Source organism: Capsicum annuum, chromosome 9 (genome assembly GCF_002878395.1).
Source record: "Capsicum annuum cultivar UCD-10X-F1 chromosome 9, UCD10Xv1.1, whole genome shotgun sequence".
Taxonomy (NCBI): Eukaryota; Viridiplantae; Streptophyta; class Magnoliopsida; order Solanales; family Solanaceae; genus Capsicum; species Capsicum annuum.
Genome location: NC_061119.1, coordinates 2,448,408 through 2,463,179, shown reverse-complemented (window position 1 = coordinate 2,463,179; position 14,772 = coordinate 2,448,408). Strand labels below are relative to the sequence as shown.

At 38.5% G+C, this 14,772-nt stretch overlaps 3 protein-coding genes across 7 annotated transcripts in view; all 3 read left to right on the top strand.

The window, feature by feature from the left end:
* Positions 1-1,238: 1,238 nt before the first annotated feature.
* LOC107843201 lies at positions 1,239-6,561 on the top strand. Of its 2 annotated transcripts, none has more exons than XM_047395978.1 (6): positions 1,239-1,268; positions 1,760-2,044; positions 3,095-3,198; positions 3,290-5,110; positions 5,240-5,398; positions 5,472-6,561. In XM_047395978.1, exons 2-6 carry the CDS (start codon positions 2,026-2,028, stop codon positions 6,243-6,245), a joined length of 2,877 nt encoding a protein of 958 aa, XP_047251934.1. In that variant the 5' UTR covers positions 1,239-1,268; positions 1,760-2,025; the 3' UTR covers positions 6,246-6,561. The 2 variants fall into 2 exon arrangements, with proteins under 2 accessions (XP_047251934.1, XP_016542908.1); XM_016687422.2 differs by having other exon boundaries at positions 5,237-5,398.
* An 876-nt stretch (positions 6,562-7,437) lies between these two features.
* Positions 7,438-11,194, top strand: LOC124886977. 4 transcript variants are annotated; one of them, XM_047395973.1, is made up of 5 exons: positions 7,438-7,721; positions 8,187-9,142; positions 9,215-9,361; positions 9,454-10,152; positions 10,418-11,194. In XM_047395973.1, exons 2-5 carry the CDS (start codon positions 8,192-8,194, stop codon positions 11,000-11,002), a joined length of 2,382 nt encoding a protein of 793 aa, XP_047251929.1. In that variant the 5' UTR covers positions 7,438-7,721; positions 8,187-8,191; the 3' UTR covers positions 11,003-11,194. The 4 variants fall into 4 exon arrangements, with proteins under 4 accessions (XP_047251929.1, XP_047251931.1, XP_047251932.1 ...); XM_047395975.1 differs by having other exon boundaries at positions 7,462-7,721; positions 9,520-10,152; XM_047395976.1 differs by having other exon boundaries at positions 7,463-7,721; positions 9,520-10,152; positions 10,433-11,194.
* A 153-nt stretch (positions 11,195-11,347) lies between these two features.
* The window catches only part of LOC107843202, a 9,601-nt gene continuing 6,176 nt past the window's right edge, over positions 11,348-14,772 (top strand). Inside the window, exons 1-2 of the mRNA XM_047395977.1 lie at positions 11,348-13,373; positions 13,483-13,611. Of these exons, the coding sequence (XP_047251933.1) occupies positions 13,606-13,611 (6 nt within the window). The 5' untranslated portion in view covers positions 11,348-13,373; positions 13,483-13,605. The remainder of the gene's footprint in view (positions 13,374-13,482; positions 13,612-14,772) is intronic.

Genomic DNA, 14,772 nt, shown 5'->3' with positions numbered 1-14,772 from the left:
GACAAGTGCGGCTAACTCAAGTAATCGAGCAACTCGTCTCCACTATATATCAACTGGTAGCTTGAAGGTTCGTAAAGTTTGAATCACGTTGGAGGTTACGTGGAAACACGGTCGATAATGTGAAAGGAAAAGAAATAAGGAAAAAAAAAAAGGAGATGCATTTTATTTGAAAAAATAAAATGAAAAAGTTTTGTGAATAGTAACTTGAAATATTTTTGTAAATACTTGTCCAAAATTCATGAACAAATATTTTTTTGCTTTTATTCTTTTTTGATTACTTGTAGACCATCAAATGGATAGCCACAATGAGAACATGTTGCTTTGAAAGTGACCCTATTTTGATCTTTGATTTTGGTGGAAGGTTGCATTCTTTCATCAAATAAGTAGTAGTCAATAGTGAAAGATATATTTTTTTTATTAAATAAAACAAGGGCAGCCCATACACTAAAGCTATTGCTATGTGCGATATCCGGGAAGGTCCCATTATAAGGGTGTATCATACATAGCCTTATCTTGCATTTCTGCTAGAGGCTGTTTCCAAGGCTTAAACCCGTAACCTCCTGATCACATGGCAGCAACTTTACCGGTTAATCCAAGCCCCTTCATTTTTTTTATTGAATAGGGGTAATAATTTGATATTTGTTAAGATTTTGGAGCAATGAAAAGGACTTAATTGTTTTCAGTACAGATGTTTAATTTGATTTTTGAGGTTTGATATTGCCATTACTGCATATTAGAGGCTTATAGATAGGTGTAGTGTTAAATGCAATTTTTATGTTATGAAATGTTTGTATTTGCTACTATTAAGCGCTACGTTGGTTGTGAGAATAAGCAGTGGCGGAGTCAAACTTTTGGTTAAGGGTGTTCATATTTTCCCGAACTGTTTAAAAAATAAAGAAAATAAAGCACTACTGCACCTGTCAAGGTTCGAAACCCAGATTGTTGATGCAGAAATGCACACTCTTGACCACTGGAATATACTTCTCTAGCTTGTCAAGGATGTGCAACAACATGTATATAACCATAAATATCTATATTTAACCTATATATTCGAAAAAAAATTTCGACGAAGGGTGTTCATCTGACCACCCTTTGTTGGTTGTGGCTCTGCCACTGAGAATAAGTTGTGGTCTCGTTTAAAGGTCTTGGACTATCTTCCCCCTCGAGAGCTAGGTATCATAGCCTGTTCCCTATTGGTGTTATTCTAAATGTTGGGCCCTTGTAATCCATGTTCTAGTTGAGTTCTGAGCGTGTTGTCGAGGGAATAGGTTGCGCTCCCCTTGTATATTCTTGGATAATTCTCATTTAGGCTCAAGGATCATATTGTCATAGTTGCAATTGTGTGTTTGACTTGGATCATTTCTTGCTTTAGGCATAAAGCCCCATAAGTTTGTGTGCATTTTTCCATATTAAGAAGCAATAGAGCATGAATGGCTTGATTATGTCCAACTGTTGCTTCGTAGATTCTTCTACGATTGCAAATTTCCCATTTGTTTCCCGTTCTTCCTTTTCCTATTTTGAGATGGAAAAAAAAACATGGTTAGAACATCTAATGTGTTTTGTACAGGTGATGGAATCTAGTAAGTTAGGATGTCCTTCCTTTTTTGGGGAAGGTTTTATTTTAATAAAAATATGGTTAATGGTGGGTTGAAGATGATGAGTTTTCTACATAAATATCGACTTCTGTTAGTTTCTGTTTTAATAAGAATATTCAACCAGGTACTGTTACCTCTTACCACAATATGTTCTGATGTATTAGGTACTTGTTACTCTTCAGCGGCACAGGTATTGAGTAACAGTCTGCAGATTACCCTGAAGAAATTGAATCGAGGTTTTGCCAATTGAAAATCAAGTTGTCATTTGTTCCATTTGATCAACAATCGGGAGTAGACTGCTATCAATATCCTCAGGAAGATCTTGCCGCAAGTCTTGCCTCTCAGTCCATCTATCAGGCAACAGGTTGCTGCTCCGAGCTCCAATGGTATTAAAGGCCATTTTCAATCTGCAGGAAAAATTGGCCAGAACATGAAGAGAAAACATAAAGGTATGATAACCTTCTCGATGGATCAGATTACAAGATTTCTGTTTGGCGGGTATATGCCTAGAAATAGAGGGATTACCTGAGGTATTTAACTTACCGTAAATGGAGTAAGGAAAATGTTGGTCAAGGAGGCTAAATAGATAAGTTGTCATTATGTTGTCCAGTTAAGAACTCCCACATCCAAAAGTTGAAAGTGGCGGAGATGCGAATGTTGCGAATGTTGCGATGGATGTTTGGACATACCAGAAAGGATAGGGTGAGGAATGAGATTATTCGGGAGAAGGTGGGAGCTGCGTCGGTGGAGGATAAGATGTGAGAAGTGAGGTTACGGTGGTTCGGGCACGTGATGAGGAGGGGCTCGGATGCTCCAATGCGGAGGTGTGAGATACTCGCTATGGATGGTTTTAGGTGGGGTAGAGGTAGACTGAATAAATATTGGAGGGAGGTGATTAGGCATGATATGGTGCAGCTACAACTTACGGAGGACATGACCTTTGATAGGAAGGTGTGGAGGACGTGGATTAGGGTAGAGGGTTAGGGGGTGGGAGTGCGTTGGTAACACTATGGGAGTGTTCTTTTGTGTTTGTAGTTTTTATGCGTGGTGCTGTGTGATGTCTATGATTTAGGTAGATAGTTCTTATTTTTATCTTGTGGTGGTAGTATTATCTTGTTGCTAGCGGTGTTAGTTTATTTTGCACTTATCTTCTGTGTTTGTTCTACTGTTATCGGTTCTAAGCCGGGGGTCTATCGGAAACAGCCTCTCTACTTCACTTGAGGTAGTGGTATGGTCTGCGTACACTCTACCCTCTCCAGACCCCACTATTTGGGAATTCACTATGTTATTGTTGTTGTTGCCATTATTTTGCCTCTTGCCAATGAGTGGCTCATTGAGTCTTTCAGATGATAACCCAATGGTTTCAATAGGCTTAGCATGATTTGTGCATATACCATCATATTAGTTTTTTGGATAGCTTTCGCTGTTCTATGCTTCTTGATTCTGCATTTTGATATCTTGTATTGCCTCCTAAGTCATGCCTTAATGCTTGCTTTCAGGGGATAATATTCCATCACAATCTTTGGCGCAGCAAGATGAGTCCGTTCAACAAAAGAACCCGCATGAGGCAGCTGAAAAGATACCTACGGAAACATCAAGCAAGGTAAAAATTCCCACCCCCCAAACAAGCCTCTGGGTTTATACTGGTATAGATTGGCCTGATTCCTTTAGCTCACTGTTTCTTGACTTTTCAGAAGATGAAGACTTACTCGAGGAAAATGCCGCCACCAAGCAAAACTTCGACCTTACCTTCTACATCATCCTTTCCGACAAGTTCTACTCGTGCTAATGAAGACAGGACTAAAGCAGACAAACAGATGGCTGTTACGTGGCAAAAGACAAAAGAACAGGCTCAAGATACAGCGCAGATACAGGTGGCCTCACCCCAATCTGAAGAGGAAGAGGGATCTACCAGCAGTACACGTAGTAGTGAGTCCAGCTTTCCTAGTAGTAGTGAGTCCAGCTTTCCTACAAGTTCTTCTGAGGCTACTTCCGAGGAGAGACAACAGCTAGCTGGTTCTGATCCTGCAAATGGAAGTTCTGCGAAGGCCACCTCTGAGAAGGGACAGCAGCTAGATGAGCAGAGGGAACTAACAAATGTGAGGTGGTTGGTTCCGGGAATGAGGAGTATCTATCAGAGAGATATGGCTCTCAATGAAAAAGGGCACCCCAAAAGAAGCATCTTTGAGGAACCAAGGATCAGGACTGAAGATCTGGCTGCGGTACCAGAAGTTAAAGCCACATTTGACAGATACCAGCTCGGATGGATGGGAGAGGCACCGGGAAGGTATAGCCCGGAGATGGTTCGTGAATTCTTTGCTTCCTATGCGGCATCTTTAAGCAGTTCCACCCCCAAAGGGCAATTGGTGAAAAATCAGCCCCCTATGGATCGAGTGCAGGTACGAGGCCGGCTGGTAGACATATCAGAGCGCACAATCCAGCGCTTGTTATTTGGGACAGAGTTCAAGGCTCCGACCAGCACTGCAGAGTACAACCACCGGGTGAGTATAGTGAAGGACCGAGTTAAAATGGCCGATCCTGTGCAAAGGTCTTCATTGTTAAAGTGGGTGGCATCATTCATTGCTGAAAACAGAGAAGAGGCTAGTTGGGTGACTAGTAAGGGAACAATCACAAAGGCATCGCTGAATTTCGCTGCCAAGTTTTGGTGGGCCATTGTTCGCAGCAGGTTGGGTTCGACTAGTGGTGATAACAGATTGACCCCAGACAGGGCTGTACTGGTTGCTAGCATCATGGCCGGGTATAATATCAACATACCCCGGTACATTGTTGAGGAGATTCGAGAGAGGGCACTGCAGGTTACCACAAGCATACCCTTTCCGTGCCTAGTTTATCGCTTATGCAGAGAGTCTGGCGTGCCGGTCTTACCAGAGATTGATCATCCGGTTGAGGTGACTCGGATTCAGGACATTGGCTTGATTCGAGACGGGACCAACCCAGTCGCCAAATTTAGAGGCCATCCATCGACCTCATCTGGATCTGCATTCATGGAAGGGTTACTAGGAGGTAAGCAGGTTGACACCTCGATTCTGACCGAGCAGGTTGGTATGGCTAATTTTGAGCCGCAGACACAGACCACAAACGCTGACGCTGATGTTACAGCAGCCATCACTTCCACACCATCTACAACACCAACGTCAGCTTCCATTCCCACAGCCTCTCCAGCTCCATCAGTTCCACGTCCAGCTGCCACTGCCATGGTTACTATTTCAGAGGATTATCTGCAAAAGGTAGCGCGGAGGCAATTACAGACTGAGATGACCCATCTGATGCAGCAGCAGCTGAAACCATGGGTCAAATTGGAGATTGCGGCTTCTGAGAGCCGGTTGAGAGCAGAGAAGGATCAGTCTGTGCGGGAGTTGCATGAACGGATGGATGGGTTTGAGCAGCGGATACATGATAGGCTGCAGATTCGACAGGCCCCCAACTTGGGGAAGTTACAGGATGAGCTCACACAGATGCGAGCTGATGTTACACCAATCTCCACTTCTGAAAAAGTAAGTTCTCCTTATTACCTGTGTCGTTATGTCCGATTACTGTCTAATTTTGGGAGCTTTTTCTTTTCAGAATGGTCTTTACTGTTAGTTAAATTACACTACTAAAATCTATTTTTACATGTTAAGAAGATGAAGACTTACTCAAGGAAAATGTCGTCACCAGGAACGACTTCTAGCTTACCTTCTACTCCGTCATTTCCTACAAGTTCTACTCCTGCTAATGAAGACAGGACTAAAGCAGAAAACCGAGTTGTTGTTGATGATACACCAATCTCCACTGCAGAAAATGTAAGTTCTCATCTTACTCGTGGCATTACATTTGATCTCACTCCATCTAAGTTTGAGATCTGTTTCTTCTCAGGCAGGTGAAAAATGTACAGTTTCCCCATCATTAGCTGATACCGGAAACAAGGCATCTGATGTATGTGAACCACCTGACAGCCCTGTGAAATTTGCTAATGTAGAAGACTTCTTTGCTCAAGTTAGTGTACAAATTAAACAAGCTCAATCTCTCGGTTTTTCTGCTGATCATTCTTCTCTCATAGACAAAAAGATATCTGCCATGCAAAAGTTTATGCCGTCAGCAGAAATGCTTGCCACAGCGAAAGGCGATATTGAGAGATTACTAACCATGCCTTCTATAGACTTGCTTCTACCAGAAAATTGTTCAGCGCTTAGTGCAGCACTATCAATATATGCTGTGGCACCGGATTTATCAGTCGAGAGAGCGCTTTCCGTGGAAAAGCTCAAAGAGAACCTTCCACACTTCTCCTTGACCTTGCGTAGAGCTAAGAAGGACCAAGAGGAGTATTATAAGAAAGCTGCCAAGAAAGTGGTCCTCGTTGACGAGCTCATAAGAGATCAGGAACTGTATACAAACCTCAAAGATGGCAACGAAAAACTTGAATACCAAATTAGCAAGCTGGAGGCAACCTTGAAGGTTGTAAAGAAAAAAAGAGACGCAATACAGGAGCAGAAGTTGAGTTTGGCAAAGAAGTGTTCTGGAAAGTCTAATGCTCTTGACGAAATGGAATCTGAGTTTCCTCTCCTGAAGGAGATGAAGGAGTTAGCTGATTCGGATGTAGCTCGAGTGGAAGAAAGCTTGAGAGATTTCAAGAGTAAGATAATCAAGTGATCGCTTTCATAAACCGATCTTCATGTAAATCTGCTGGGTAGTAAGAACATGTGAATAGTTTCTGCTATGTACTAATTCTCTTTTTTGAATATAGCCAAGTTAGTCTTCCTCAATACAGCTTAACTCCGTCAAACCTGTACTATTAGTGATCAAAAATCCGAAGGAGGTTCATGGCCATGAGGAAAGATGTCCGAGTAACGGTGATTTTTTGAATGTATGCTTCAACTTGTGGAATTACTTTGGGTACATTGTTGTTGTATTGTTTGCAAACTTTTGTACATGACAATATTAAGGTTCTCTCTTTCTTTTTTCCAAATGTAAGTATTCTTCATGCACTTTTTTGTTTTTCCATCACCTCAATTTTCTTAAACATTTCCTATGCATATAACTCATCTATCGGAAACAATCTCTCTACCTCACATCTTAACTGGTGGTACGGACTGTATAAATCTACCTCACATCTGAATTGGTGGTACGTACGGAGTACACTCTATCCCAGACTCCCTTATTATTGAATGCTTCCCTTTTTTTTAGTGAGTCTTCCTTAGTGTGAATTCAAACTAGTCGAGCCAATAACACGACGAAAATTCTAGAAACTAGTAAACAACAACATATTCAGTAAAATTCTAAGTATTTATAACTATAGCCAGCCACCAAACAACTCCTTACCGTCACACAAATATTTATAACTTATTTTAAGTCATAAATTTTAAAGATAGCATATCCCTTAAACTTGTTTGCATTTAATCATATTTCAATTAAACACATTAACTACTAATAAAGCATTTTAATTAGACACTTTCAATTCAAATTCTGAAAACTATTTTTCATGTATTCTTGGTGGTCTATTAGGTATTAAAGTTAACCAGAGGCGGAGTCAGCTCTCTTTAGAGAGTTTGTACGAGCCCTTTTAACGAAAAAATATACTATTTATGCATGATTAAAATTATTTTTTATTTAGTTATAGTAGGTGTTGAACCCCCTTCGACTTAATTTTCTTTGAATATTAAAAACTCTCTTACATGAAATCGTGGCTCCGCCTTTAAAGTTAATTATATAAAATATATTATTTATTTTAATTATATTTGTTCTCCTCAATAAGCCGTAAAATTCATATATTTTCTAGTTGAAGTTGATGCATTTATATAATTCATTTAACTATTTAACTAACAATTTAATTAAAAAAGCACTTAAAAATCTGTTTGGTCATAAGAAATTTAATTGACTGTTGGTTGGCCACAAAAAGGGTTCATTTTCCTTCACTGTTCTCTCTCTCTCGCTCGCTCGTTCTTTTCTATCAAAAAAAAGAAAAAAAAGACACAAAAAGTGAAAAAAAAACAAAAAAACTTACGTATTGTTTATGGTGCGTCACAATTCATCAGAAAAAAACAGTTTATGCAAGTGTTTTTTGTTTTGACAAGTGAGGCTAGCTCGAGTAGTTGAGCAACTCGTCTCCACTATCAACCCTAATTTGTGGTATTTTTTCACTTTTCTTTTTGAATTGAAATATAATTTTTTTTGTTTTTACTCTAGTTTTTGTTGTCGAATATTTCTGTAAGAATAGCGAGGATTGAATTTTAATTTTTTTTCTTCTTTTGGATACGTCTATTGTGACCGAATCTAACAAACAACTGTTGATTTGTTGCTGTTTGTTGTGATTTTTGAAGTTTTTTTGTTGTTTTTGTTTGTACAATGTTGATGTTGTTGATAAATGTTGATGTTCTTGGTTTATGTGTGTGTTGTGTTGGTCTTGGTAAAAATGGTGTATTATTGTTCTATTAAATAGATCTTGCTACTAGTTTGTTTTTTTTTGTAACAGATGTGTGATCTGGTGGACTGTTATTTTACTTTATTGTACTTGTTAGTTTTATTGTTATTATTTTTTTAATGATGCATTAATCAATTATAATTTTTTTTTTTTTACTTTCTTCTTATTTTTAGATAATATGGCTTCCAAAAGAAAAGAATGGGAATCAAGTCCAAGTAAAGTAGCTAGGCTACATCCACCGCTCTATGAGCTTGCTGTACAAGCAATATCTCAATCAAAAGCCGGAGAAAATGAACATGATGAAGAAGAAAGTTTCAAAAGAGATGTATTTATTTCCGAAAGTCAGCATGATCGAAATGCTAATAGCCCTTCAATTGAAGAGTTTGTCAAAATCTTCAGTATTGATAGTTTTCCTGTGCGAATGCAGTGCGATGGTGTCACAAATTTAACTGGTGATTGTGTGGTAAAGTCAGTCATGGGAAAATCTTTTGATACCTTCAGAAAAATACTTCGAGAACAAAATTTGGATGCTTATTTCAGGGATAGTTGTTTTGGGCAATATCTTGATTTGCCGGAGGACAACAATGCTCGTTTCCAAATGACTATGGTGTATGGTCTTCTCAAGCGTAGGTTTATGTATGAAAATAAAGATAAGATGGATGAGGTATGGATAAATTACTGTGGCATGCCAGTGTGTTTTGGTTTGAAGGAGTTTGCCATAGTTACTGGACTAAAATGTTATCCTCCTTCTCAACCTATACGTATTCTAACACAAAGAAAAGCACACTGCACGCAAAAAGGCAAAGATAAATCAAGTGATGGTGATGACTTGTTGTCCCTTGTTGGTCCAAGCTTCAAAAATACAAATTTGATAGAAGAGTTGAAAGGTACAAGGTTTTCAAAGAAGCACAAACAATCATTGTGTTTGGTTTGGTTTGTACATAATATTCTTTGGGCGAGAGACGTTAACAACAACATACCACTTGATTTAATAATGCTTTCCGAGGATCTTGAGGCATTTAATAACTATCCTTGGGGTTATGAAAGCTTCAAAATGACTGTCAAATATTTGTTGACTCCGTTAGCGCCAAAGAAAATCAACTTATATGGTTTTCCATGGGCTTTTATGGTAAATATTTTTTTAATGTTTCATTTATTTTTTATTGAATAATACTTTTGATTTATTGACATCATTTTATAGGCTTGGGCATTTGAAGCCATTCCTTTTCTCAGACAACAAGTGAACTACCAAGAAGAAGTTTCATGTCCAAGAATCCTGAGATGGTTGTCGGCCAAAAACGATAAAAAACCAAAATCTCTTGATCTTTTCAGTCCTCCGGAGGAAGCAGTAAGTCTAATTCAAATTAAGTTTTTATTTTAATTAACAATTTATTTAAATGATTTAATCATCATTCTAATATATGTACTGATTTACTTTAGATTGTGCATCCGTGGCTTGTTCCGACTAATCGAGAGTTGAAGATGCCATTTTTTCTTACTTTACAGTCTGTGCAAACTTTATCGGATCCTAAGGTAATTGATGAAATAAAAAATGAATTGATTGGAGCTACAACCATCAAAAGAAAAGCACTTTGGGAGAGTGGGCTTATTCTTGGTGATGTTGTTGTTGATGGTGCTATTGGTGATGGTGGTGGTGATGGTGTGGCTGTTGGGGCTAGTGGTAGTGGTGATGGTGCTATTGTTGGTGCTACTGATTTTACTGATTTTAATGATCGATATACCTCTTCTTTAAAGTGTCATACTACAGATTTCTCGCACGGAAAGGATAGTCAATCATTTGAAGATCTTGCCCCTCCTTGCTTATCTTGTGAAGATCTTGCACCTTCTTGCTTATCTTGTGCATGCAAATGTGAAGAGTGCAAGGCAAAACATGATGGGGTGATTAATACTGTTAATGCATTAATTGCTGAGGTAAAAGAATTCACATCTAAGAGGGGTGTCATTCGATCAAAGAAGATTTCAGATCCACTCACTCCATTAGACATCAAGGCTAAGAGGAGAAAGAAAGCAATTTCCAAGGCATTATCAAGTTTCCTAAAAAGAAAAATTGCAAGTCCTCCGTCTTGCACACTTGAGCAATCTACATGGGCCACAGGAGAACAACATGAGCTAAAAAAGGTGAGAAGATAAAAAAGGGAGGAATAGGAAGGAAAAACTGAATGCTAGATTTAGTTCATCTTTGTTTGGTTTGTTAAACAAATGAAATAATGAATGCAAATGAAAATATTTCTATCTTTTCTTTTGAACTAGAAGAGAATCTAGTGAGATTGTTGATGGTAATTATGTGTAGTCACTGCTGAAAACTTCCTTATTTTTGAAGGTTTCCTTTTGTGTTTCCTTGTTAAGTTTCCCATGTTGTAGATGAGTTTTCAACCCTATTTAGTTTCCCATGTTGCAGATGAGTTTTCAACCGTCAGCAGAAATTCTTGCCGTAGCGAAAGCTGATATTGAGAGATTCTTGTTGTTGCCTTCGGAAGACTTGCTTCTACCAAAAAACTGTTCAGCGTTGAGTGCTGCACTATCCATATATGCTGCAGCACCGGATTTATCGGTCGAGAGAGCGCTTGCCTCGGAAAAACTCAAAGAAAACCTTCCATACTTCTCCTTGACCTTGCGTAGGGCTAAGAAGGACCAAGAGGAGTATTATAAGAAAGCTACCAAGAAAGTAGTCCTCGTTGGTGAGCTCACAAAATATCAGGAGCTCTACAGTGACCTCAGCGATTGCAACAACCAACTTGAATACAGAATAAGCAAGCTGGAGGCCAGCTTGAGGGATGCAAAGAAAAAAAAAGAAGCAATTCAAGAGCAAAAATTGAGTTTGTCCAAGAAGTGCTTAGAAAAGTCTATTGCTCTCGATGAATTGGAACATGAGTTTTCTGACCTGATGGAGATGAAGAAGCTAGCTGATTACGATGTGGCTCGATTGGAAGAAAGCTTGAAAGAATTCAAGAGTAAGATAATCGAGTGATAGCTTAAGTAAGAACATGTAAACAGTTTTTGCTATTAAGTTTAGCCAAGTTTGGTTAACTTCTAGACTTCTAGTTATGGTTCCGGTAGCACAGGTTGATGGCACTAATTTTGATATGATGACAGGGTAAAATATGTACATAGCTACCCCTTTGATCTCTATTCTCTCCAATTATATAGATTTCTTTACATTTGTTTTTGTGCAGAAGTTTTTCTTCTTTTTTTGATAACAGTGGTGTGTTGTCAATTCTATCTGACAACTTTGCCTTTGAGATTGTGAAACTTTGCTTATCAAGGCTGAGATAGATGAGAATATATATGCAAACAAGATTGTAAGACTTTGCTTACCAAGGGTTAGACAGATGAGAATATATACGAGATTGTAAAACATTGCTTATCAAGGCTTAGACGGGATGGGAATACATACGAGATTGTAAAACAAGTTTATGAATATACAGTGAAAAAGAGTTGTCTCATTGTCAAGAAGCAACAATTTCAGTTATGGCAGTTGGGGTAAGTTGTTTTCCCTTTTTCTCATTCTAATATTGGATTTACACTACAAATTGAAGTTATGTATTGTATGCTATTAATCCAACATGTAATTTTTTTTGGTGAACTTTCACATTGACACTATTGAGGTCATAGGTAAGGCTATGTGTATTATATCCTTGTGGTCCAACGCTTCCTCGGACCTCACACATAGTTAAGTTCACTCTACTACCCTTTCACATTAGAGCTAGGGAGGTCAGGGGTTCGAGCTGTGAAAACAGCCTCTTGCAAAAATGCAGGTTGCATACAATAGTCCCTTCCTTTTGTTTTGAGCGAGAAGAGAATCTAGTGAGTATGTTTAAGTATGGTAATCTTGTGTAATCATCACTGCAAATGTAACTTCTTTTGGCGTTTAACTGGTAAAGTTACTGATATATGACCAGGAGGTCACGGGTTCAAGCCTTGGAAACAACCTCTGGCAGAAATGCAAGGTAAGACTGCGTACAATACACCCTTGTGGTGGGGTCCTTCCCCCGACCCTACGCATAGTGGGAGCTTTAGTGCACCAGACTACCTTTTTTTTACGTTTAAGCAAGGTGAAGGTTATTTTCCATAATTTTCCTGTTCTTCCTAACCCCCTATTCTGATGGAAAGCTATTGTGATTAAAACATCTAACATAAAAATAAGGTTATTGGTGGTTTGTCGATGATGAGTTTTCTACATAAATTTTCAACCTCTGTTAGTTTTTTTAGTAATACTGGTGTCTGGACCATTTTATGCGCTCTTCGACTATTCTAGTGATTACTTTTGTCTCGCCAGAATTGATATCGGGCAGCTTTCCATCAAAGCTTAGACAAATGGAAGAAATCACTTATGTTTCTTATCCTTGCTAGAACTTTGAAGATTATACAAATGGTTTAGAGCAAGAGCCAACAATAAGGGAACTTCTTAGAAAGCATATAATATATGAGGTATTTAAGTTTGTGAGTAGATGAGCTATCAGCATATTTTTCCTATGCCTCGCTTTCACCTAGAAGTCAATAGTTTATAGAAGTCAAATTACTTTGTTCACATCTGCAGGTTTTTCACTGAGGCGTTTACAATTTTTTTTTCTTAACTTGCTCCATCGGAGAAAACTAGAAAATGGCAAAAGATAAAGTTGCAAGCTTGGGGACTGAAGTTTCCCGGTCAAAGGAAAAATTAGCGAAAAAATGCAAGAGGTGAACAAATAGCTGATATATATGTCACCAGGTTTGTGTTGGATCCTTCAAAAGTTGTGCATTTTTGAAAGATCCGACACGAGTGGGGTAAAATTTTTGAAAAGTCCGAGCAACTTTGATGCCATTCAGTTGTTAAAAAATAAAATCCCGGAGGTCGAAAATCTGTTTATGCTGCCTTATGCTATTGCAGTTCTGGCTGCAGTACTTTCCAGAATTTCGATCTGCTACTTTGGATAACTGTAATTTTGCTGCCTATGGGTACTCCTTGGCTGAAGGTGTGTTGAGACGTAGATCATTCATGGAATGCTATTGCCTAGGAGTGTGTGCCAATTCATCGTATTTTCTTCTAGGAAGGTTGAACCTGATTGGTTTAAGAAGTCACTTGATCCTAACTTCCGAAAACTTAATAAGCCAAAGCGACAAGACATTTGGGCCAGTTATCGTACTGCTCGAGACCTCCCTTACAGTATCCTTCTGGATGAATCTTCGAAGTGCAAATATGGGTTAGTACATTATTCTCCATATCAGTTTGCCCGACAGTGTGGTATGACTCAGGCTGTCCCCTTACACCAATAAGCCCATAAACTTCCGATTAGAAGAAAAGATTGCCAGTTTGAATATTTACATTGAAGAAACTGGATCAAGGTTTTGCCGATTGTAAAGTAAGTTTTCTTTTGCTCCATTTGATAATCCAAGCTCTAATGAGTTCTTTGATTCCTGGTGGTCCACTTATTTCAAAACTCGGTATGATACTGCTACTGATGTCCTCAGGAAGATCTCACCGCGTGTCATGGCTCTCTGTCCAGTTGACAGGCAAGAAGTTGCTGCTCTCGAATCCAGTGATATTAAATTCTCAGTCTGCTGGAACATTTGTCCAGGATATGAAGAGGAAATATGAAGGTATGATATCCTTCTTGATGGAATAAAATTACAAGATTTCTATTTTGCTGGTATATCGATAGATTGCATTAGATTTTGTGATAGTTTTCGATGTCCTTTTCTCAGTTTGATTTCTGTTTCTGATTTTGATGTCTTGTCTTGCCTCCTTTCATTGACTGATCACTTGCATAAACCTCTTAACACGAATTTTCTGTCTAGTAAGAGCATGTAAATATTTTTTGCGGTACATTAACTTGCTATCTTTTGAATGGCATACCTTAGTATAGCTAAGTTAGTGGAAACCTGGAAAGTGAAACCAGAAGTGTGCTTCTACTTATAGTTTCTGGTTGTCCAGGTTGATGGATCATGTATGCCTCAAAATAGCACTAGTTTTGTTGAACCGCTGGCGTGGAAAAAGAATTACTTTTCATAACCCGAAAGGATGTGTATGCACATTTTTTGTACACAAATTTTTTAGGAATGTTTCGATTAATGAACATTTCATTTGTGTTGGGGGTTGATCCAACTTGTGGGATTACACCGGGTATGTTGTTGTTGTTGTAATTATTATTCTACGTGATATTTAGACAAAAGTCTATTGATGTGACGATAAAACAAGTTAAGTAAATAATTAAGAAGGCATGTTAGGCATACTACAAAGAAGGTAAAAGCAACATCTGGTGTTTACGCCAAATCAATTAACACAAGATATGTGTCTTGCATTCAATCCTGGTTCGTATATAGGAAAAATATCAATAGATTTGCTAGCTTCAACGAGTTGAGACATAGAAGTGAAATTCATACAAATATTTACAATTAACTTTATATTAATTTTATCACAAAATTTAATGAAGAGATATGTCACGACCCGAACCGGGCCCCTGGCCATGATGAGCATTCCCGAACCCGAAGGCCCGGAACGCCCTCTGTCTATCTGGTAATCATGCACATAATTCATATGATCAAAGTAATACGGATTAGACACAATAATACGGAAACATGGTCAACAATTTAAAACAGTTAAAGGCCTGAAAACATGCCCAACAATATTAAATAAACATCTGCAATATTCTGCGAAATCTCTACTGACATACTATCTGAATAACTGGGACAAGGCCCCCAGCAGCCCAAAAATCATACTGAAATAAATACCTAAATGACTAGGCCTTCCGAAGCAAAGAA

What these genes read in the sequence shown, in the direction of transcription:
- LOC107843201 (XM_016687422.2), top strand. An exon ending in CAATCTCCACTTCTGAAAAA is followed by an intron (nt 5,111 to 5,236) that starts GTAAGTTCTCCT and finishes TTACATGTTAAG; the next exon opens with AAGATGAAGACTTACTCAAG. An exon ending in CAATCTCCACTGCAGAAAAT is followed by an intron (nt 5,399 to 5,471) that starts GTAAGTTCTCAT and finishes GTTTCTTCTCAG; the next exon opens with GCAGGTGAAAAATGTACAGT.
- LOC124886977 (XM_047395973.1), top strand. Translation starts at nt 8,192, where the DNA reads ATGGCTTCCAAAAGAAAAGAATGGGAATCAAGTCCAAGTAAAGTAGCT. An exon ending in GTTTTCCATGGGCTTTTATG is followed by an intron (nt 9,143 to 9,214) that starts GTAAATATTTTT and finishes ATCATTTTATAG; the next exon opens with GCTTGGGCATTTGAAGCCAT. An exon ending in AACAACATGAGCTAAAAAAG is followed by an intron (nt 10,153 to 10,417) that starts GTGAGAAGATAA and finishes AACCCTATTTAG; the next exon opens with TTTCCCATGTTGCAGATGAG.